This window comes from Anomalospiza imberbis, chromosome 26 (assembly GCF_031753505.1).
Source record: "Anomalospiza imberbis isolate Cuckoo-Finch-1a 21T00152 chromosome 26, ASM3175350v1, whole genome shotgun sequence".
In the NCBI taxonomy this organism is placed as follows: Eukaryota; Metazoa; Chordata; class Aves; order Passeriformes; family Viduidae; genus Anomalospiza; species Anomalospiza imberbis.
Genome location: NC_089706.1, coordinates 6,350,191 through 6,371,306, shown reverse-complemented (window position 1 = coordinate 6,371,306; position 21,116 = coordinate 6,350,191). Strand labels below are relative to the sequence as shown.

The window sequence follows — 21,116 nt, the reverse complement described above, 5'->3', positions numbered from 1 at the left end:
GTGGAAATGGTGCTCTTTGTGGTTCATCTGTCTTGATGCAATCTAACAGGAGTCTAAGCTGTGGCACTAAGGATTTTCTGTGTGTTCCTTTTCCATTAGCCTCAGATTTTAAAATTATCATCTTCTTATAGGAGAGCCTTCTTCTGGTTCTGCCAGCACAGACAGCCTGTGAACCATGGCCATCACAGTAAAAACACTTCTCTTGCCACCTTGTGGAGCCAGCCGTTCCTCTCCAATTAACATGAGATTTAGTATTAACTGGTTCACCCAGTGCAAAGACTGTGGGCTCTCAGGCTGAAGTGAGTGAAAGCAGCCTACAGGCCAGTCTGGGTTTGTTGCCTGCAGGTCGAGCTGCTGGGAGAAGGGAAGTTGCAGTCCCAGACTGGCCATCTCTGTGAACATCAGGAACTAAGCAAAGGCCCCTCTGCTTTAGGGGAGCTTTCTGAGCAGGGGAAGGCTTACAAGGTCTTCAAGGGCAGATCAGAAGCAAAGATTTGAGGTCGCAATGCACTGAACTTGTATATCCGGGTACCTGTCCATGGAAATCAGGGATCCAAGAGTGCTTTGGGTTGGAAGAGAACTTTAAAACCATCTAATTCATGCTCCCTGCCATGGGCAGGGAACTTTCCACTGGTGGAATAAGTGGCCTTGTTTGCTGCTCATGGGAAAGGGATCAGCCTGTGTCTGTGTTGGAAGGAAAGGAGCAAGCTTAGGTGTGTCTTTTGGCTGTAGCTGTGAAGCTACTCTAGAGCAACTGGATTTCTTTCAGGCCTCTTGGAATAGCACAGACTGAGGGACTCTTCTGCTGAGGACCAAGCCCAGGCATGGTTGACCCACACACAGATGCAATAATTCACTGGTTTTACTTCTCTACTAAGGAATTGTGGTATCTCCTAAGGACTTGTGGCCTCTGAGTAGGACACACCCATCTTCTGGTGTGTCCTACACAACCTGGTGTACAGCCTGTCCTTTCCTTGGATCTGCACAAGTGTTTGTCCTTCTTTGAGGCCCAAGGTCTTGCATTGGAGATGCAGCGTGGCCTTGACTGATGGTCGCATCTGGCCAGGCTGGCCCAGGCCATGGCCGGCCTTGCCAAGGGTTCCTGGGCACCTCCCCTGGGCTGGGGGAGTGTGGGGCTATAATGAGCCCCCAGGACTGCTTCAGAGCAGTGTGGAGACACCCGACAGCTCCTGGGCACAGCCACACCTTCTGCGAGAGTGGAGAGGTGTGAGGGGGACAACAGTTTGCTGTTTCTTTTGCCATTTAGTGACATTTACACCAGACGGATAAGGTGCTTATCTTCCTTCCCACAGGTCACTGATATCTGGGACCAGGGGACCCACTGGACTGCTATGAAGAGCTCTGTGCTCTGAGTGAACAAAGGCACTGTGGGCCTGGAGACACACAAGTGACTTCCAGAGGATCCTCTCAGCTCAGCCTGTAGAGTGGTGAGTTTGGCCACGTCACCGCTGATTTGTGTGGGGGTGATGCAGAGCTGGGACTGGGAAGTGACACCTTTGTTGTCACACTGAATGTGGGTTTGTGTTGCAGTAGGTCTGCAAATAGTTGTAAACGTTCTGGGAGTAGTGGGCTCCTGTAGTGTTTGGCTCCTGTAGGGTACACTGATTTCCCTGGATTTCTCTGGGAAGATGCCAGGCTGTTGAAAATCTGCTGTCATTGTCCCTTGGAGCTGGCAGGGGACTTGTGGCACAGGTGAACTGGGGTTCCTATGGGTTTTCATCCTGGACAGTGAGTAGGGATATGTTATCTTTCCTTCCTGGCAGTGAGACACTGTTGTGGTTGCTCTGATACTTGCTGTGAATCTATTGTCTGTATCAAAGTCTGTTTCTGTTATGAAAAATCTGTGGGAGTGTTGTGGCCACGGGAAGGCACAGACTGACCGGTTCTCCTGCTGCCATCCCATCCCTGCTGCTCCAAAGGGACATGGATTCACTCTCCTGCTCACTGGGGGGGCTTAATGGCTTTTGCTCCCTTAGAAAATAGGGATGGCGTGTGTCTCCTCTTGGCCTTTGGTACCAGTGCCACTTTCATACATAAATGGGTACAGGGTATCTAGTTTGTGTTTCTGTGGATCCTGAGCAAGCACTTAGGTCATGTTCATAATCCCTGGAGCAGAGGAGAAGATCAGGTCAGGTATAGATTTACCAAAGGGATAAGTCACACAAAATCTGATCCTTGGGCATTCCTCCCCACTCTGCACAAGACCTCCATTCATCACTGGAGAGCTTGTGACATTCCCGCTCTGTGACCTGCTCAGAAGTTTTCATGAAATTTCCCTTCTGCAGTTTGTTGGCCTTCAGTTCTGTGGTTCTAACCAAAGCATTTGAAATTTTCCTTGAAAATCCATCTGAAATGGGAACACTCAAGCTCAAAAGATTACTTCAAGTTAACAAAAAAACACAGAAAGCCAACCCCAAGCGAAAAGAGAACTTTTAGGTGCAATATACTCACTGAGATCTGGATCTCTGGGGCAAAGCACAGCCAGAATTTGACTGAGCTCACAACAATTCGGTATTTTGTTTAGAACATTTGCTGTGTCAGGACCGCCCTGATTTTTGTCATTTACAAAGAGAAATTCAAAGAGAATTACAAGGAGAAAAGCTTTGTCAGGGGAGAGTCAGGCTGGATATCAGGAAAGGTTCTTCCCCCAGAGGGTGTTGGGCACTGACCAGACTCCCCAGAGCTCCAGGAGTGTCTGGACAATGTTCCCAGGGATGCCCAGGGTGGGATTGTGGGGGGGTCTGTGCAGGGCAGGGGTTGGACGGTCCCTGTCGGTCCCTTCCAGCTCAGCATATTCCATGACACATGCTCCTATGAAAAGGAATGCTGCCTCTTGCTGATTACTTCACCATCGCTGGTTTAAGTCTGTGCTAATGGCTTTGTCCACGCTGTGTCTGTGCTTGTGCAATGCCCGTGGCACATCCTGAGCCTCTGCACCCATCCTCTCCCCATGACCCACTCACCGTGTGCCACGTCCCTACAGGTTTGGCTAATTTTGCTCACCAGTCTGCCAGCAATTATGTCACATCTTGTCTGTGTATTGCACTGTCTGAAGCCCATAAATAACTCCCTGTGACGCCCCCAATACCCCAATCCTCTGACTCCCAAATGTTTTGCTTATTCACTCAGCTGATTTATGGCCCCAGCACTGGTGTCCAGTCAGGCTCACAGGGAATGGTCTCTTACTCTGTCTCATCCAGACAGATTGATGAACACACAGGATGAAGGGCACCCTCCCACACTGCCAGTCTTGTTGCTTTATTTTGGGACATTAAAAATGTTGTCAGTAGCCAAGGGCTTGCTCCAGCTCTCCGGTCAAAGCCACGGAAGCTTTCCCTCTGTCTCCAGTGGGGACGTCCCTGCAGCTGCAAAGCAGACAGACTTCTGCCTGGAATGAGGAATGGCCAACTGGATACCTGAACAAGGCTAATGCATGACAGGGATGTGTTTTACAGAGGAGTGAGAGTGTTGAGCTGCTTCCAGTGTTGCTCCGTTGTGCTGGGGGTGTTAGCAGCATTCACCTGGGGAGGGGCGACTCCCTCTTGGAAGCATTTATTCCATTGAATAAATCATCCTCATGTGGACACCAGTGTTTCAAGCACCTGTGAATGAAGATATTAATTACACTACGACAATTTTTGGAAGGCTTTAGCTGTCTCGTTTTAAAAATTCCGTGATTTCTTTTTCTAGATTGGACTGAAGTCAGAACAAAGCCATGATTATTCATGTAACAAGGGAGTAAAAATTTTAAAAGTAAGCAGGGGTAGGTTTTAGTGACTCTGTGCCAACCAGGGTGTTATTTTCTGGTCCTTATTTAATACACAAGACACTGGAAAATGCAACGTGGTTGGATTCATTACACTGAAGGAATGTTCCCTTCATATCCAGCACTGTTATTTTAACCCTGCAATCAATGTGTGGCATTAACATGCTTCCTTCTCATTCTCCAGAAGTCAGGAATTCACAGGAGTTTAAGGACTCACAGGAGCTTATTTTTAATCCAAGTGAATTTCTGAAATCTTTAAGACTCTGTAAACTCAGCAGTTTATACATAGTGCACATAGTGCATGTTGTCCACTGAGGGAGGGGGTCTGTCACTGCCTGTGCAAATATTGCCAGTATTTGGGCGTTTTACCAAACTAGATTTGAATTTAGACCTCTCTCAATAGTTTCTGTTGCGGTAACACATTTCCACTGTCACACCAGGCTGAGAATTAAACATTCAGAAATGAAACATTTGGAGATGTAAGGAAAGGCTTTGGAGCTGAGTTTGTTGCTGTTTCAGAGTAGCTGCTCCTCTCCACTGCCCAGCGTGGAGGGAAGGAGTCGGGAGTAGCAAAGAATAAATGCAAGTGTAACATAAACAGAGCTTAGGGGAAAGCTGCTGCAAGCTGGTGTCAGGTCATCCTGTTTGTTGAGTGTTGTAAACATCAGACATTCCAGCTCCAGGAGTGGTGACATGTTTAGGAAGATACAAGAGGCAATAGGGGATTATGTTTGTTGTTAATGCGGTTCAGTACTGTGGAGGACAAATTAAATCCATAAGAGGGTGATCAAGAGCCTCTAAAAATCTCAGCCATTCACTGTGCAATGAATGCCCTGCCCAGGGCAGGACAGGGTGTCCTGGAATTAGCTTCTTTTCAGTTCAGTTTTGTGTCTTTTCCTTCCCACAAGCTCCTCATTCCCTTCATTCCCAAGTTTTAAGGCATCTCCCATGTGTTTTCAGAGGTAACTGTGTGATGTACCAGACTAGCAGCGCACAGATGAAATGCAAACCCCTTGTTTTGGTGGGAGCAGCAGAGGACACCCAGATCAGGAGGGGACAGGAGAGAGAGCTTGGCTGGTGCTCACACAGGCCTCTCCCATCTCCCAGTGCTGTTGTCTCCATGCATTTCCACTGAGGCCAGGGAGGCTCACAGAGATGTCAATTATTGCTGAGATCTGTAGTGTGTGCAGAGCCCCAACACAAGATTTGTGATAGGGACAAAGTGGAGCCAGTGATTTTTTGTAGGGAGGTATCTGTGGCTCTTTGCAGCTGCTGAGTAATGGCAAAACACATTTTGGTTCAGAAGCTGACCCAGAGGTATTGTGAGTGACACTCTCTTTGGCCTGGCTATGGTTTATCCAGCACAAATTATTTTTGCTCACTAAGTTGTCTCTTACCTTTAGCTGAAACCAATTCTCACCCAGACAATGCAGCTCGGAGTTGAATGTGTGACAGGGAGATGTCACCCGTATGTTTTCATCAGGTGCCAGGTGACAGAGCTCAGCTGGATGAATGCCTGGTGTAGGTGTGCTCCCAAAGTCCCTGTGCCTCTCAAAACTGATGGAAGTTGCATGTTCCTGTGTCCCTCTGTTGACTGAAGGAGTGCAGAGGGTAAGCAGAGACACAGTACTAATGCCACAGGCAATCCAATCCAATTGCTCTTTCAGAGCTGCAGTAACTCTATAGTTCCTGAGCATCTCTCACATGACAGAGAATCTGCTTTCCCAGCTTGCTGCAAGGCAGGGATGTGTTACATTACACATTGTTCAATTTAAAATACAGGGAAAGAGACTCCTTTGGCAGAAGGTCCCTGAATGATCCATAACAATAACTCCTTAATGCCAAGCTCACACTTCACCATTCCCTTCTAAAGGCTTCTCGTCTGCTCTCAGGTCTGTTGCTAATTTAACCAAGCTAAATGAGATCAGGATGTACCTCTGCTCCATGCCCCAGTTTAGACATCCATCTCTGTGGTTTTCTTCTCAGCAACTGCTCTTGCCATCCATCAGAACCCACCACGTGAGTGCCATGTGGTGAATGTTTGCCTGAAACACGAGAGGAGGTCTTTACAGGAAAGGCAGGTGACACAGAGGGATGCCTCTGGATGTGTACATTTTCCATTCAGGCCTGCTACTCATCCTCATACCCAGGTTGTGTTGGGCATGACAGGCTGATTGGCAGGTCTGCCTCTACTTGGCTGCAAGGATGTGGCAAGTGAGGAAGGACAAACTGTGTCATGAAAGGAAGTAGTGTTAAGGTCTGTCCTTTCCCTTGCAAACTGTAAATAATGAAAGTATTTGTCTTTTTCAAAGGAGAACTTGTAATCTGTTTGTGCTGACCCCGGAAAGCTGAGCAAAGCATCATGAGCAGCCATCAGACAGGTGAGAGAACAGACACAGCTCTGGGGATCCCCTGGGAATAACCCCCGCTTGCTTCTCTAGCGTGGAGGTGGCAGGGACTGACCCACCAGGCTCTGACTTGGCAGTGGGGCTTTTCTCATGCCAGATTTTGTGTTTGGAACAAGAACTGATGCAAAGCTCTCCCTGTCCAAACCATCACTGGAGCTGTGAGCTGAGGTGGTCCTGGATTAGGAATTTGATTGCAGAATTTCCTACTTGGACATAACTTTGGGAAAGCCACCACAAAATCCCAGACCTTAATGCCCAAACCTTGGGACACATTTACAGCCTGTGGCACTGGAATGGGTGGGACCTTTGTGGTCCAAGAGGAGCTGAGCAGGAGCAGGTATTGCTCTGCAGAAGGCAATGCAGACTGAGAGATTCTTTCTGAAAGACTAACATGTAAATTGAATGTATTTTTTCTTGATTTTCTAGTAAAAATCTTCAAGAAATCTTCTATCCCAGGAGTTGTTATCACTCAGTTTGTGAATGATGTTCCACAAGGATGCAGTACACCTGATTTTGAGAAGAAACCACTCAGTCTGACATTGCAGGAAGGTGAGACTTGATAAACAGGCAAAACCACAGATCTGGGGGTTTGGCTCCATGTCCCACCCACATGAAAAAAATATCATGATTAAGTCAAGTGAGTTTCTAAAGTGATTTGATATGACCACAAAAAAAGGTGTTGTGTGGCCAAAGTCTTTGTTACACTGATGACAATTCCATCAGTACTCACACAGGTCTCCTGAGTTGTCACTATGTGTATGCAAGACCAGCATCTGGCTCTTATGTGTACAGCAAATCTGGTGAATTCTGCAGGAAGATCTCACAGTAAGGATTTTGCAGCAAAAGATTAAGCACATGAAAAAGCTTGGGGTTTTTTTTGGTGTTTTTTTTTTTTTTTTTTTTTTTTTTTTTGTTTTTTTGTTTTCCTGATAAAAGAACTTGCGTTCAGCACTAAAATCAGCTGCTTTTTAAAGTAGGATATGCTGACTGGAGTTGCTGTTTAGGCTATAGCAGCCTTCCAGTGCCTAAAAGGGCTCCAGGAGAGATGGACAAGAGCCTGGAGTGCCAGGACAGGGGGGAATGGCTTCCCACTGCGAGAGGGAAGGGTTAGGGGGGATATTGGGAAGGAATTCTTGGCTGCGAGGGTGGTGAGGCCCTGGCACAGGCTGCCCAGAGAAGCTGTGGCTGCCCCTGGATCAAGTGTCCAAGGCCAGGTTGGCTGGGGCTTGGAGCACCCTGGGATAGTGGAAGGTGTCCTTGCCCATGGCAGGGGCGGAATGAGATGGACTTTGAGGTCCCTCCTACCCAGGCCATTCCATGGCTCTGTGATGATTCTGTAAGGAACAACACAAGAATCTTGCACAGAGCACAGAGCAGGCAGCTGATGAGCCAAGAACTGGAATCACTGAAGAGCCTCCCAGAGGTCTCTCTGCACCTGCAGAGAGTCCTTTAGTTTTTTCTTTTTTGTTGGTGTGGAGTGGCCTGAGAACATCTTGTAGCTCCTCTTTCCTGCCAGGACTGAACCAGCAGCTTGGATTTCAGTGTTCCACACTCACCTGTGGATTTCCAGGAGCCACTGAGGTTTTATGAAGGAGCACAGTGGCCTCTAGTGGAACCTGTCCCTCTTCCTCCTCCTCCACCTGCACGTTTCACACACTACCCAAGGCCCCTGGCTAAGTTCTCACCTATCTAAATTTTCGCCTCTGTAAATTTTCCAAGTTGCTTCATTTTCAGCAGGTTCTTTGCAGTTCCCATACACACTGTGCATTCAGGTTGGTCAGTGTAATTCTGTGTCTCTGTAGAGGCACCATGAGGGCCTTTAATTCTATCATCATCACCCCCCTGTGTTCAGTGCATGGCTGAGCTGATTCTTCTGGCTGGGTGGTCTCTCACAGGTGGCAAGTGTGGGAAAGTGCAGACAAAGTGGCTGAAACGTAACAGGAATAACAAACTGCAATCAGATTTCAATAAGAGATGGTACTGCAATCTCAAAGGCTGGAAAAGGCCTTTTGATAAGGGTCTGTTGGCAGGAACTTGTTCCATCAAATAAGTTTGGTGGTGGTGACTGCAGAAAGGTGTGAGAAATATTGCCAAACTTTCCAGGGAGATTCTTTAACAGTGTTGGTCACCTGAAGACCAAGGTATTAAAAAATAAGAGAGAGTGATCATTTCTACCCTGAGGTGTTTCCATGGATAACTCATCTCCATTTCTATTCCCACTCACCCACACAAGTCACTTCTCTGACTTGTTTCCCAGTGTTCCCTGTGGTTTTGGAGCCTGTTGGAGAAGAGGTTTGTACTGGGCAGTGGGAAAGCTGTTGGAGACTTCTGTGCTGGGCTGCTGGTTACTCATGTTCCTGGGGAGCAGGGCTGAAGGAAAGGAACCCCCTTCTCTTCTCCCTCCCTTGTATCTTCAAACAGCAGAGCCTGGTCAGTTTGGAGTGCAAGGTGGTGCCAGTTAAAGATTGGAGAAACAGTGGGATTTGATAGAGAATATGTGTGATGAGAAGGGATTTGGACATTTCATGGGTAAAACGCAAGTCTGGGTTGAACTTGCTGTCGGGCTTCTGATTTCAGGGATGGTCAGAGATGTCAGCAGCCACGTCTGGCAGGGCAATGCCACGTTTTAAAGGCCTTTTATGATTGAATACACACAAAACCTGAATTATTGATGTGCAAAAGAAGATGTTATTGTTATTTTTGAAGAATGATTCTGCACAAAATAACAGAAATTACTCACTCTGGGGATCACTCTTGATAAAATAAGGGGCTAGGCCTGAGAGTCCTTATGTTCAAGCCTGTATTAAATAACTAAATTCTTGTCTCTTTTCAAAGGCAAAAATGCAATTTTCAGAGCTGTGGTCAAAGGTGTCCCAGCTCCTGAGGTGAAATGGTCGCGTACACAGAAAGGAATGGATGATCCTGCCAAATATGAAATGTCCTTCAATAGTGCTACAAATGAATTCATTCTGCAGGTAAAGATGGAATACTTCAGAAAGGACTTGTGGAGATGAGAGAAATGGACAAGAAAAACTTGCAGTGGGATGAGGGGAAGCAGAGGGGCAGCTCCAATCTCTGCTCTGGGACAGGACCCCAGGGAATGGCTGGAGCTGTGTCAGGACAGGCTCAGGCTGGATCTCAGGAAAGGTTTTTCCCCCAGAGGGTGCTGGGCACTGCCCAGGCTCCCCAGGGAATGGGCATGGCCCTGAGGCTGCCAGAGCTCCAGGAGTGTTTGGACAGCGCTCCCAGGGACAGGCTAGGATTGTTGAGAGTACCCTGTCCAGGAGTTGGACTTGATGATCCTATGGGTCCTTTCAAACTCAGGGTGTTCCTTGATTCCACACATCCCCAGCTCTGAGATAACACAAAGATAAGCAAACAAAGCTTTTTAGAGCCCTTCGGGAACAGAAGAATCCTCTGAGGTGCTATTGAGTAGCTGGTTTATGAGAAGCTGAAGGTGAACTGAACCCCAGCCCTTTCTGTGAGCAGTTTCTGTGCTCTCCCTTTGAAGATCAAGAGCCTGGTTCTGGATGACAGTGATTTGTATCGCTGCTGTGCTGTCAATGCCTACGGAGAGGCCTCGTGCTCTGCTGGCCTCAGGATCGTCCAAGGTAGGACTGGCAGCTCTGGGCTCCACAGGCCCCCGTGGTCCCAGGCAGTGGCTATGCTGTTCCCTGGGCTGGGTGTCCAGGACTTTGTCTGGGTATTCTTGGTGTGAAGGTTTGGTATTCCCCTCATTGAAGACTGGAGATCTTTTGGTAGCTCCCTAACATTGCCAGCTTTAAGGCAAGGGGGAAGAAAGTGGAATTGTGCTCACTGCAGTGGTCCATAATCAGACACCCTAGATTTAGTGCTGAACTGCCCCAATCCTTTCTTCATGTTATTGAATGAATCAGTCCTTTGAGAGGGATCCATCCCTCTGTGGCTGTCTCTGCACCTCAGTCCTGCTTCCCTTTATAGTCAGTACAGAGAAATGGGCACTTGTTGGGTCAGATATAACTGATGTTCTTGGAATCCACTTGAGCAGAAGACGGATTATATCTGAAGTGTCCATGTCACCTCTGTGCCTTTCAAGTAAGTTTAGAAGGCACCTATCTGCAGTTGCCATTTCCACCTTGGCTCCCCATGTCTAAAACAGGATGTTGATATTTCCCCCCCTGCTTAGACCATAAAATTGATAGGGCAAAAATGCTCTCCTCCTCTGTGTGGAGTTTCCAGCAAACACAGAAATATCACCTTTATAGATGGAGTTTACAGGGAGCAAATGTCAGATTGACAAGGAAATCCAAACTGGGATTCCCTCTTGCACTGGTAACAGATACAGTGGTTTCGTGGCTCAATGGTTCACTGCTGTTAATCTAATCTTGTTCATCCCATGGCTTGTTTTCCTTCTGTTTTCTCTTATAAATGTTCAGTTGGCTTTAAGAGGAAGGCAAAATATGTTCCTGTTCATGCTGCTGATGGTAAGTTAAAGATTTATATGTGTATTATATTATTGGGTGGGCAGAGAGAAAAACACTCCGTCTGCCACACTATTGCTACCCCAACTTGTGAAGACTGGAGTAAGAGAAGGATTAATGAGCCTCTAATGTTCTGTCATCTCTGTCTGCTTGCTCTTTACCTTCTGCTAAAGTGATGATTTTAGACACAGTTTTGGGCTGTTCTAATTAGTGGTTGTGGAATCATTAGGAAAGGAAAAAGGGATTTGGGGATGGATGTTAAACACATCTGGATCAAACTTGTTAACATGGCTGAAAATAGTGGGTCTCTAGAGGGAAGCCCCTTAGGGAGAGATGAACTTCACTGGCACTCAAAGAATATGCATGACAGTGAGAGCTGACTAAGTTTCATGACAGTTTTTTGGTAGTGTGAAAGAAACACCAGAGGAAGAGACCTTGACAAAATGACCTGTTGTCGGTGGCTATTCTGCATTATCTTCTTTGGGGAGGTGTATTTCACAGTGCTGGGTATGTGACTGTTAGTTGTTTCCCCCACTCTTGTAACAGAGCTCAAGAAGACACTCCTGGACTCCAAGAAGCTGCTGAGGAAGAGGTAAGTCTCTGGAGTAAGGGCCATGCTCCCATTTCTAGATGTTTCTTGGAGGTAGGGGACAACTCCAGAGACCTTCAGGGCAGCACTTCTTGTGTCCAAAATTGTGGTGAGTCTCCCTGTGGAGAGACAGGCCAGAAAAGCTTGACACTGCTGGCTGGACTGAGATAAACACAAGGTTCCATTCCAGCCTCATTTTGAGGGGTATTTCCTCTGCACCACGAGGTTCTGACAGGCAGGCTGTGCTTCTCTGCTTCCCTCTGTTGAGCTCAGGAGTAGCTTCCTGTGCAAAGGACAACTCTTCATGCACTGATGGCTCTGGCTGCCCAGGGGCTGAGCTCTGGCTGCCAGCCCAGCTGCACTGCCAGGTGCACAGGGCAGAATCCTTCCCAGGTGGGAAGCTCTAAGGATTGCCTGCTGATAATGATCTCTGTGCAGAATCCTGAACTGTGCTAGGCAGTTACTGGGCCTGGGCCAGACTGTGCCAGACCCTCTGATGATAATTCAGCAATGTGGAAGCTGTTCCCTGGCACCATTTCATTTGTAGTGCAGATGCAGAAAACCTGCTCTGGAAGGGTCCTGGTCTTTCCTGTCTGCACCTCCAGGGCCAAGTGAACTACAGGAATGATGGAGAGAGAGGAAAGAGGCATAGAAAAGCAGGACATCTTGTTGTCCATGCAAATGTCTGAATGGTTCTCCCCCTGGCTCTCAGGGTTGCAGCACCAAAACCGAAGCCCCTGGACAAAGAAGCTGTGTGGCAGCTGTTGCTGCATGCAGATAGGAGAGATTATGAGAAAATCTGTATGAAATATGGAATTGTTGACTTCCGTGGGATGCTGAGGAAGCTGCAGGAGATGAGGAAGGACACAGAAAGCGAACAAGACAAGGTAAGTAAACTGAAACCACTCATTTTTAACAAATTGTAGCTTCTGAAAACAGGCTATATCTTCCTAAATTGCTTTGGAGATGAAAATTTTCTTGTATGACAGTGATTTATGACAATATTTTAAAGAAGTTCCACTTCTTTACTCATGCAGGTGAAAATGCTAATGAATTTTTTGAAGCTCAGTTCACAGATTTTAGGAGATAATAGAGTTTTAGGGGTATTCAGTTGTCTCTGATAAGAATTTGGATCCCAAATTAAAAATTATATGTCCAAGAGTAAAAATTGGCCTTCACATACAAGGGCATGTAGAGGCCTGGGATGGGCAGTGTGGGAGTGACCAGGAGGCAACACATAAACAATAATTTATATGCAGGAGGAAACTTGCAACTTACAGACACTGCAACTCACTGTACCAGAACTGTGACTTACAGATACTTCTACTACATAATGTTAGAGGTAGCTCTTTAAAGTAGATTTCACATTAATTCAACAGCTTAAGGACTCTTGTCATGGCAGCTTTATCATTTACTAAGTTCTTCAATATTTCTTTGCAGTTAATTCACAGTCTCAAAAACTTTGAACACATCAAAGTCAACAAGGAGGGAAATGCTACTTTCAGCCTGGAGATGGAGCTGAAAAACAGCAACAGCAACGTTTACCTGCTCAAGGTGAGGGGGATGTTGGGCAGCAGCAGCTCAGAGCAGCCCCTCAAGTGTTCTACAGAAAAGGCTTTGTCTGCTAGGCAGTGGTGAGAGCAAAGAAATGCCTTAAAGTTGTCTGCCTTTTGCAGATCCCTGCTTGGTTAGGGAGCAGTGTGGGTGTGATCTTTGGTGGTGAATATCCCTGTGGATTTGTAGACCCAAGTACAGAGCATGCAGTCAGTTACTGACATCCTTGTGTCTTCAGGAAATTCATAGAACGGTTGAGTTGGAAGAGACCTTTTAAAGGTCCAGGGACCTTAAAACTTTCCATCCTCTGCCATGGTAGGGACACTTTCCACTATCCCAGGTTGCTCCATGCCCTGTCCAGCCTGACCTTGAGACTTCCAGGGATGGGGCAGCCACAGCTTCTCTGGGCACCCTGTGCCAGGGCCTCCCCACCCTCATGGGGAAAGCTACTTTCTTATATCTAACCTGACCCTCCTTCAGTTTAAGACCATAACCCAACAGTGTGTTTCAGGCTGCAGAAATTCTGCAGTTTCATATAAATTTTATTCACTTTCTCAAGTGTGTTATTGCACTATAACTCCCCCTGTGAAAGAAGATCTCAGAGGTGTAAAACATTCTCTCTAGATCCATAGTCCCATGGATGGAATCTGAAGGTGCTCAGTGCTGGGTGTGTTTTTCTGAAAGATACTTTTTAGTCAAATTGTGGTTAGAGGCTTTAATCCAGGGGAAATCAGAATGCCCTGAAGGGGAGGACAGACTAACTATGAATCTTCTGAATCAAATATGTGACATGAAGTTGATGAGCCACAATTTGGACAATGTAACCCAAGTGTGCTACAGAAAGTGGTGAACTCTCCTGCTCATCCAGCTATGAGGAAGCTAAAATCTAGAATAGAAAGTGCTTTATCTTTGTAGCTGCAATAACTGTGTATTAATTCAGCTTCAGACCCTTATGTGGGTAGCCAAGAGCTGCTGTTTTGCTAAGTTTCAGAGCCTGGTGCCCTGCTCTGTGCAGGATTCACTGCCCAGACAGTGCCTGTGGACTGCAAAGAGCCCTGGGCACTGTGAGGTTACTAATTTATATCAACAAGGGGATTGTAGAACCAACCTGTCCTGATCTGTTTGAAATGCCTGGCACTGGTTGAGCCTTTGTGAGGACACTCCTCCCCTCCCTGTCCTCCCGTCCTCCCCTCCCCTGCCCAGGACGGCGAGCGGCTCCGGTACGGGACAGGGGACGAGTACAGGAAGCACTGCCTGCGGAGAGTTGGGAGGAGGTACTACTTCACTGTCAATGATGTGCAGCCAGAGGACGCAGGGGTGTACCAGGTCAGGGTGGAGGACGTCCCTGTCTTCTCAACTGAACTGGATGCTCAAGGTAAGGAATTCAGTTTGATGGATGTGGTGTGCAACTGTGACAAAAGTTGACTTTCTGCTGGAAAAGTGTGTCTAGGAGCAAAGGCAAAGCTCAGTAACTCCTGACTACCACCGAGGATTGGTTTTGTGCTGCCCAGTAAGGGTTCTTTGTCTGGTACAGGTGAAAAGGAGCAGGAGGGTGATTAAGTGCTTTAGGTGCTGCATTTGCAGTCCAAGGGAGCAGGCCTAACCTCAAGTACCAGTCTGGCTGTGGGTGACAGTGAGCACACTCCTTAACCTACCCCATATTACAGTTTGCTTCAGTGACCTCAGAATAATAACAACAAACTCAATCCAAGTATTGTACTGCAGGAACACATCAATGACTACAGACTGGCAACACATCAGTGCTGTGAGGTACAAATGTCTCAGAAGATAATAAAGAGAAAAATCTACTTTTCTGCTTTTCTGCAGAATTGGGCACAGAAGCACATCTGAGTTTTTCCTTTTTCTCAGTAACCCAATGCTCAAAGGCACCACAACTTCCTGTTCTTTCCTCCTTCAGCTGTAGCAATTTTACTCGGAGCACAGAACCAGCTGCTCCCTTCCCATAGCTCTCGGTTTCCCCTGCAGCCATCCCGGCGCGGTTCCGGCAGCCGCTCTCCGACCTGCGCTGTGCCGAGGCCGGGGACGCCGAGTTCCAGTGTGTGCTGTGCATGCCCTGCCACCAGCCCCTGTGGCTGCACAAAAGCCACCCCCTCCAGGCCAGTGACAAGCACCAGATCTCTGTGACACCTGATGGCCTGACCCACAAGCTGATTGTCAGGAACGTGGGGCCGTCGGACAGCGGCCTGTACACGCTCGACGCGGGACAGGGCTCCTCCAGCGCCTGGCTCCTCGTGGAGTGTGAGTGGTTGGCAGCGGGTTGTTCGCATGGTGTGTGGGCACAAAACATTCTTCTCACTGTCTGATGGCTCAGGGAGATGTTGCTCTGCTGGGAAATGCATTGCTGAGCCTCTAATTCCAAAATTATGGCTGAGAAAACCAGGGGTTTTCAGTGTGGAGAAGATGAGAGTCCAGGGAGAGCTTGGAGCCCGTTCCAGTGCCTAAGGGGCTCCAGGAGAACTGCAGAGGGACTTTGGGAAAGGAATGGTGGGACAGGACATGGGGAAATGGCTTCCCACTGCCAGAGGGCAGGGTTAGATGGGATTTTGGGAAGGAATTCTTGGCCGTGAGGGTGGGGAGGCCCTGGCACAGGGTGCCCAGAGAGGCTGGGGCTGCTCCATCCCTGGAAGTGTCTGAGGGCAGGCTGGACAGGGCTTGGAGCAACCTGGGATAGTGGAAGGTGTCCTGTGCATGGCAGGGGGTAGAATGAGATGAGTCTTAAGGTCCCTTCCCATCCAAACCATGTTGTGATTCCATGATTCTAAATCCTGTTTGGAAAAATGAAGGTCTGGTTAGACCCTCTTTCCTCTTCAAATTAGACCAACTTTTCCCCTTTTAATTAGTCCTGACAAACCCTATTGGCTTGTTTGCTCTACAGCTATGATGAAGTAGCACATTCTCCATCAGTTATTGAAAAAATGCTCCCTATCTACCCACATGTTTTTGATCACAGTGCTGCAGGCAGGGGCTCAGGGAGCTTTTGATACTCTCAGTTCTACACTATCAATGCCATTCTTCTTGCTAGATAATATTTTTCATTCCCAATTAGAGTTAAACATGCTGGAAGGAGCTCAGAGGAAGCTGGGAAGGTGGGAACACAGTGCAGGCACATTGATAATCACCTGGCTTATATTTGTTTGCTTATGAAAGGTGGTTCCTTTGGTACCCTTTGACTCTGGGATCCTCCTGCAGTAGCAGGAGAGGTCTCTCTTACAAAGGCCTCTCCAAAGCAATGTAGGTTTCTGAAACAAACAGAAACAAAGAAACTTCCCATGGATTTCAGTCAGCTGTGAGCTCTGATAAATTATATCTGACCTGGAAACCAAAGCAGTGAGTGACCTGCTCTCAGAACAGCCTGAATTTCAGATTAATCCTAAACTATTCACAGATCTGAAAGCTTTAGTCCTCAGGTTGGGCATCCCTAAACCAGCCATTATCCAGATGTGCAAGCTGCCTCCAGAGCAGTGAAATCCCAGTTTCAGGGTGGGAATTGAGGCTCCTCTGTGCATGGAATATTCTGTAACTCCTCCACAGCTGGAGGGTGAAGGCAGATGGAATTAATGAATCCCACATACAATCTCAGCCCCTCTAAATCAGACCTGCCATGCTGGAAGTTTCTTTTTCTGTTATTTTTGGTTGGTTGGTTTGTTTGCTATAAGGAGCATGTTTCCATTAAAAAACAATGCATTTTAACTAAAAATAATTGTCTTTAACTAACATTTCATTGTCTGAATGTGGCATTGCAAATTCAGGATTTGAAATTATTTTAGATTTATTTAAATGTATTGTGTGTGTATCCTAAAATGAAATTCAAAAAGTGCTAACACATTTTCTTTGGCTGTTGATGCAGTGCATGTCCTATTGATTTTCTGTTATTTTGTTCCCTTCTTTTTCTGTAAATTGTAAATCTGCTGCCACGAAACTGCAACTTCAGATGCCAAAGGAAAGAGGAGACAGGATGAAGGAGAAAAGATTGGAAGGGAGACATCTGAGTGGCTGAAAGAAACAATGGCAGACAATGAAAGGGCGAGGAAGCTTCGTCGCCAAGAACAAGCTGCTGCTGAAGATCGTCCTTCCTTTTCCACATCCTCTGGTGTGGAGAAAAGTGGCTGGTACAGAACAGGTCAAGGCAGCAGTCAAGGCAGGGGCCAAGGACACTCCATTGATTCTGATGATGGAAGCCAAAGATTTTTGGGAAAAGAAGGGCTACGCAAAACCCACGTGAATGGAGAGATGGGGTCTGGGCAGTTTCCTGGAGCAGGTCTAGATGGAGACTCGGCAGCCAATGATGGCAGCATCTTTGGACTCAAAGGCTTAGGGGGCAGAAGTGGGTTAAGGGCTGTCCATGGCATGGACTCTGGGTCAGGCAGAGCAGGTCCTGGTGGTGCAGTAGGAGGGGCAGGTGAATGGAATTCTGTGGATGGCAGAGGGGAAGGTTTGCTGGGTGCTGTTAACATTGACATGGATGATGGAGAAGGTTTGGGCTCTCAGCATGACAAGGATGGGAATTTAGGTGATGCCAGTTACAGAGCTGGTTTTGGGGGTTCTGGGAGGTTTGGTGGTGGAAGTTCTGTGCCTGATGGGCTTGATCCTGATTCAGCTGGAGTGGGAGCCAGTGTGGGCGATCTGTTCAGCAGGACTGGTCCAGGAACTGGAGCTGGGGGGAATGCTGCAGGTGCTGGAATGGTAGGAGGAATGAGGTCCCACCATGGCAAGGATGGGCATACCACTGTGGGTGATATGAATAGAGCAGGTATAAACAGAGAGGGACAAACAGGGGCTCCCTATGGCAAGGATGGCCTGACACCTCATGCCAGTGGTCAGTTAGGGCAGACAGGAAGATCTGGCTCATTGTATGGGCCAGGAGGCCTTCCAGGTGGAGATGGGGCTACACCTGGTACAGGTGGCAATTCCACAGGAGAAATGGAGGCTTTGTATGGTCCAGATGGTCAGGCACTGGGACTGGCTGGTGGTGCTGGTGGAGCTGGTGCAGGGGGATTTGGGTCTCCCTATGGAAAGGATGGTCTCCCAGCTGGGGCTGGTTTTGGTGGTGTTGGTGTAGGGGGACTTGGAGCTCCCTATGGGAAAGATGGTCTTCCAATTGGAGCAGGTGCTGGTGGGGCTGGTGGTGCAGGGGAACATGGATATCTCTATGGAAAGGATGGTCTCCCAGCTGGGGCTGGTGGAGCTGGTGCAGGAGGATTTGGAGAGGCTTTGTATGGTCCAGATGGTCGGCCACTTGGAGCAGGTGTTGGTGGTGGTGCTGGTGCAGGGGGATTTGGAGTTCCCTATGGGAAGGATGGTCTCCCAGTTGGAGCTGGTTTTGGTGGAGTTGGTGTAGCTGGTGTAGGGGGATTTGGAGCTCCCTACGGGAAGGATGGTCTCCCAGCTGGAGCAGGTGCTGGTGGTGCAGGAGGATTTGGGGAGGCTTTGTATGATGGTCGGCCACTTGGAGCTGGTATTGGTGTTGGTGCTGGTGGTGGCGGTGCTGGTGCAGGGGGATTTGGATTTCCCTATGGGAAGGATGGTCTCCCAGCTGGAGCTGGTGGAGCTGGTCTAGGAGGACTTGGAGAGGCTTTGTATGGTCCAGATGGTCGGCCACTTGGAGCAGGTGTTGATGGTGCTGGTTCTGTGAGTGCCAGAGGAATTGGAGCTCCCTATGGAAAGGATGGTGTCCCAGCTGGAGCAGGTGCTGGTGTTAGTGATGCAGGGGGAGTTGGGGGTCCCTATGGAAAGGATGGTCTCCCAGTTGGAGCTGGTTTTGGTGGGGCTGGTGGTGAAGGGGGAGCTGGAGTTCCCTATGGAAAGGATGGTCTGCCACTTGGAGCAGGTGTTGGTGGTGGTGCTGGTGCAGGGGGACTTGGATCTCCCTATGGAAAGGATGGTCTCCCAGCTGGAGCTGGTTTTGGTGGTGTTGGGGCAGGGAGACCTGGAGTTCCCTATCGGAAGGATGGTCTCCCAGCTGGAGCAGGTGCTGGTGTTGGTGGTGTAGGGGGAGTTGGGGGTTCCTATGGAATGGATGGTGTCCCAGTTGGAGCAGGTGTTGGTGGGACTGGTGCAGGGGGATTTGGGTCTCCCTATGGAAAGGATGGTCTCCCAACTGGAGCAGGTGTTGGTGTTAGTGGTGCAGGGGGACCTGGAGCTCCCTATGGGAAGGATGGCCTCCCAGCTGGAGCTGGTGGAGCTGGTGCAGGAGAACCTGGAGAGGCTTTGTATGGTCCAGATGGTCGGCCACTTGGAGCAGGTGTTGATGGTGCTGGTTCTGTGAGTGCCAGGGGAATTGGAGTTCCCTATGGAAAGGATGGTGTCCCAGTTGGAGCAAGTGCTGGCGTTAGTGATGCAGGGGCAGTTGGGGGTCCCTACGGAAAGGATGGTGTCCCAGTTGGAGCTGGTTTTGGTGGGGCTGGTGGTGCAGGGGGTGTTGGAGCTCCCTATGGAAAGGATGGTCTGCCAATTGGGACTGGTGTTGGTGGTGCAGGGGGAGCTGGGGGTCCCTATGGAAAGGATGGTGTCCCAGTTGGAGCAGGTGCTGGTGTTGATGGTGCAGGGGGAGCTGGGGGTCCCTATGGAAAGGATGGTCTCCCAGTTGGAGCAGGTGCTGGTGTTGATGGTGCAGGGGGAGCTGGGGGTCCCTATGGAAAGGATGGTCTCCCAGTTGGAGCAGGTGCTGGTGTTGATGGTGCAGGGGGAGCTGGGGGTCCCTATGGAAAGGATGGTCTCCCAGTTGGAGCAGGTGCTGGTGTTGATGGTGCAGGGGGAGCTGGGGGTCCCTATGGAAAGGATGGTCTCCCAGTTGGAGCAGGTGCTGGTGTTGATGGTGCAGGGGGAGCTGGGAGTCCCTATGGAAAGGATGGTCTCCCAGTTGGAGCAGGTGCTGGTGTTGATGGTGCAGGGGGAGCTGGGGGTCCCTATGGAAAGGATGGTGTCCCAGTTGGAGCAGGTGCTGGTGTTAGTGGTGCAGGGGGAGCTGGGGGTCCCTATGGAAAGGATGGTCTCCTAGCTGGGGCAGTGGTAGGAGCTGCTCATTTTTCTCTTGGAGGTGAGGAAGCGGTGGGATCTGGCCATGGCACAGATGCCACACTGAGCAGAGCTCCGGGATATGCAGGTGCAGCAGGAGGAGAGGGCCTTTCCAGGGAAGGCTCTGCACTGTGGGGTGCAGGGTCTCCCTATGGTGAGGACAGAGGGTCAGCTGTAGCCACAGCTGGTGCAGGTGGAGTTGGGAGGTTGGGAGGGGATGAGTGGGATTCAGTCCATGGTAAAGGAGGTGTGGGAGCTGCTGGTGTACCAGGTGGTGAATATGGGCTGGACGCACATCTTGGCAGATCTTCGAGAGGTGAAACTGGAAAGGGCACTGCCAGTGATGTCAGAGGGCCAGGGAACAAAGGTTCAGCTGGTGACAGAGGGTCCCTGTCTGGTCCAGGAGGAGCCAGGGGAGAGGGCAGAGATTTCAGACAGTTGGACTCCCTTTATGGCACAAATTCTGCCTTTGGAGAGGCAGGGAGTAAATCCCATGACAGATCTGTTGATGGGAGTAGTTCAGGTGGGTTTGGTCAAGGTCCACTGAGTTATGGCCAGATGTCAGGTCCTTTTAGTGGACCTCCTTCAGCAAACCAGAGAAACCAGGAGCCTGATGTGGATCTTAAAGCAAATGATTCCCTGAACAACAAGGAAAGCACAGCACAAAAGAGACGGAGTGTCCTGGATGATCTCAAAGGTACGTGGTTAACTGGTGACTCCTGGTCTTTGCATTTTGATACTCACATTCCTAATCCTGCAGAGAAATTGGATGTTATGGTTTAGATAAACACAAGTCTATAGAAATTTGGTTATCCCATGATCTGTTCCTAATTCTCCCACTGATTGGCTGTTTGATCTTATACAGTGTGCTCTGATCAAACTGCCTTAAAGGTCTAAATTATTTTCTTTGTCTAAATGATCTAAACCAGGTCTCATCTCTTCATTTGTGTTTCACATATCATGGAAGAGACCAGTTCCCAAGCATACCAATTCCCATAAAGTTTCAAGAAATATCATGTTTCTTTGATACTGTTCCAAGTCAAAACTGAAGGTTTCACTTTGTTTTTCAAACACCTATTTTAAAGAACTGTGTTTTCCAAGTTCTGGGAACAATTCTGTGCCTGCTTATATGGGATTATATAATGTAAAGAGCTCTTTTCTTTTTGTAACATAACAGGAATAATAAGGTGTTGCATAGACTAAGAGGGTAGTAATGTGTTTGCAGCCATTTGAGTAAGACCTGTGGCTCCACCAGCAAGATGATGATGTGAAAATTGTAGGAA

General features: G+C 48.5%; 1 protein-coding gene across 50 annotated transcripts in view; it reads left to right on the top strand.

Moving 5' to 3' along the window:
• Positions 1 to 1,269: 1,269 nt before the first annotated feature.
• IGFN1 (immunoglobulin like and fibronectin type III domain containing 1) overlaps positions 1,270 to 21,116 on the top strand; it is a 33,088-nt gene continuing 13,241 nt past the window's right edge. The window contains exons 1-17 of one of the 50 annotated variants that reach the window (XM_068173485.1): positions 1,274 to 1,448; positions 6,100 to 6,168; positions 6,622 to 6,744; positions 9,031 to 9,170; positions 9,707 to 9,806; positions 10,611 to 10,658; positions 11,202 to 11,247; positions 11,957 to 12,131; positions 12,685 to 12,798; positions 14,002 to 14,173; positions 14,785 to 15,057; positions 16,751 to 17,675; positions 17,757 to 17,863; positions 18,005 to 18,160; positions 18,314 to 18,574; positions 18,647 to 19,075; positions 19,232 to 20,530. In XM_068173485.1, the coding sequence (XP_068029586.1) occupies positions 6,150 to 6,168; positions 6,622 to 6,744; positions 9,031 to 9,170; positions 9,707 to 9,806; positions 10,611 to 10,658; positions 11,202 to 11,247; positions 11,957 to 12,131; positions 12,685 to 12,798; positions 14,002 to 14,173; positions 14,785 to 15,057; positions 16,751 to 17,675; positions 17,757 to 17,863; positions 18,005 to 18,160; positions 18,314 to 18,574; positions 18,647 to 19,075; positions 19,232 to 20,530 (4,387 nt within the window). In that variant the 5' untranslated portion in view covers positions 1,274 to 1,448; positions 6,100 to 6,149. The other 49 variants (XM_068173486.1, XM_068173475.1, XM_068173472.1 and 46 more) reach the window with 49 other exon arrangements.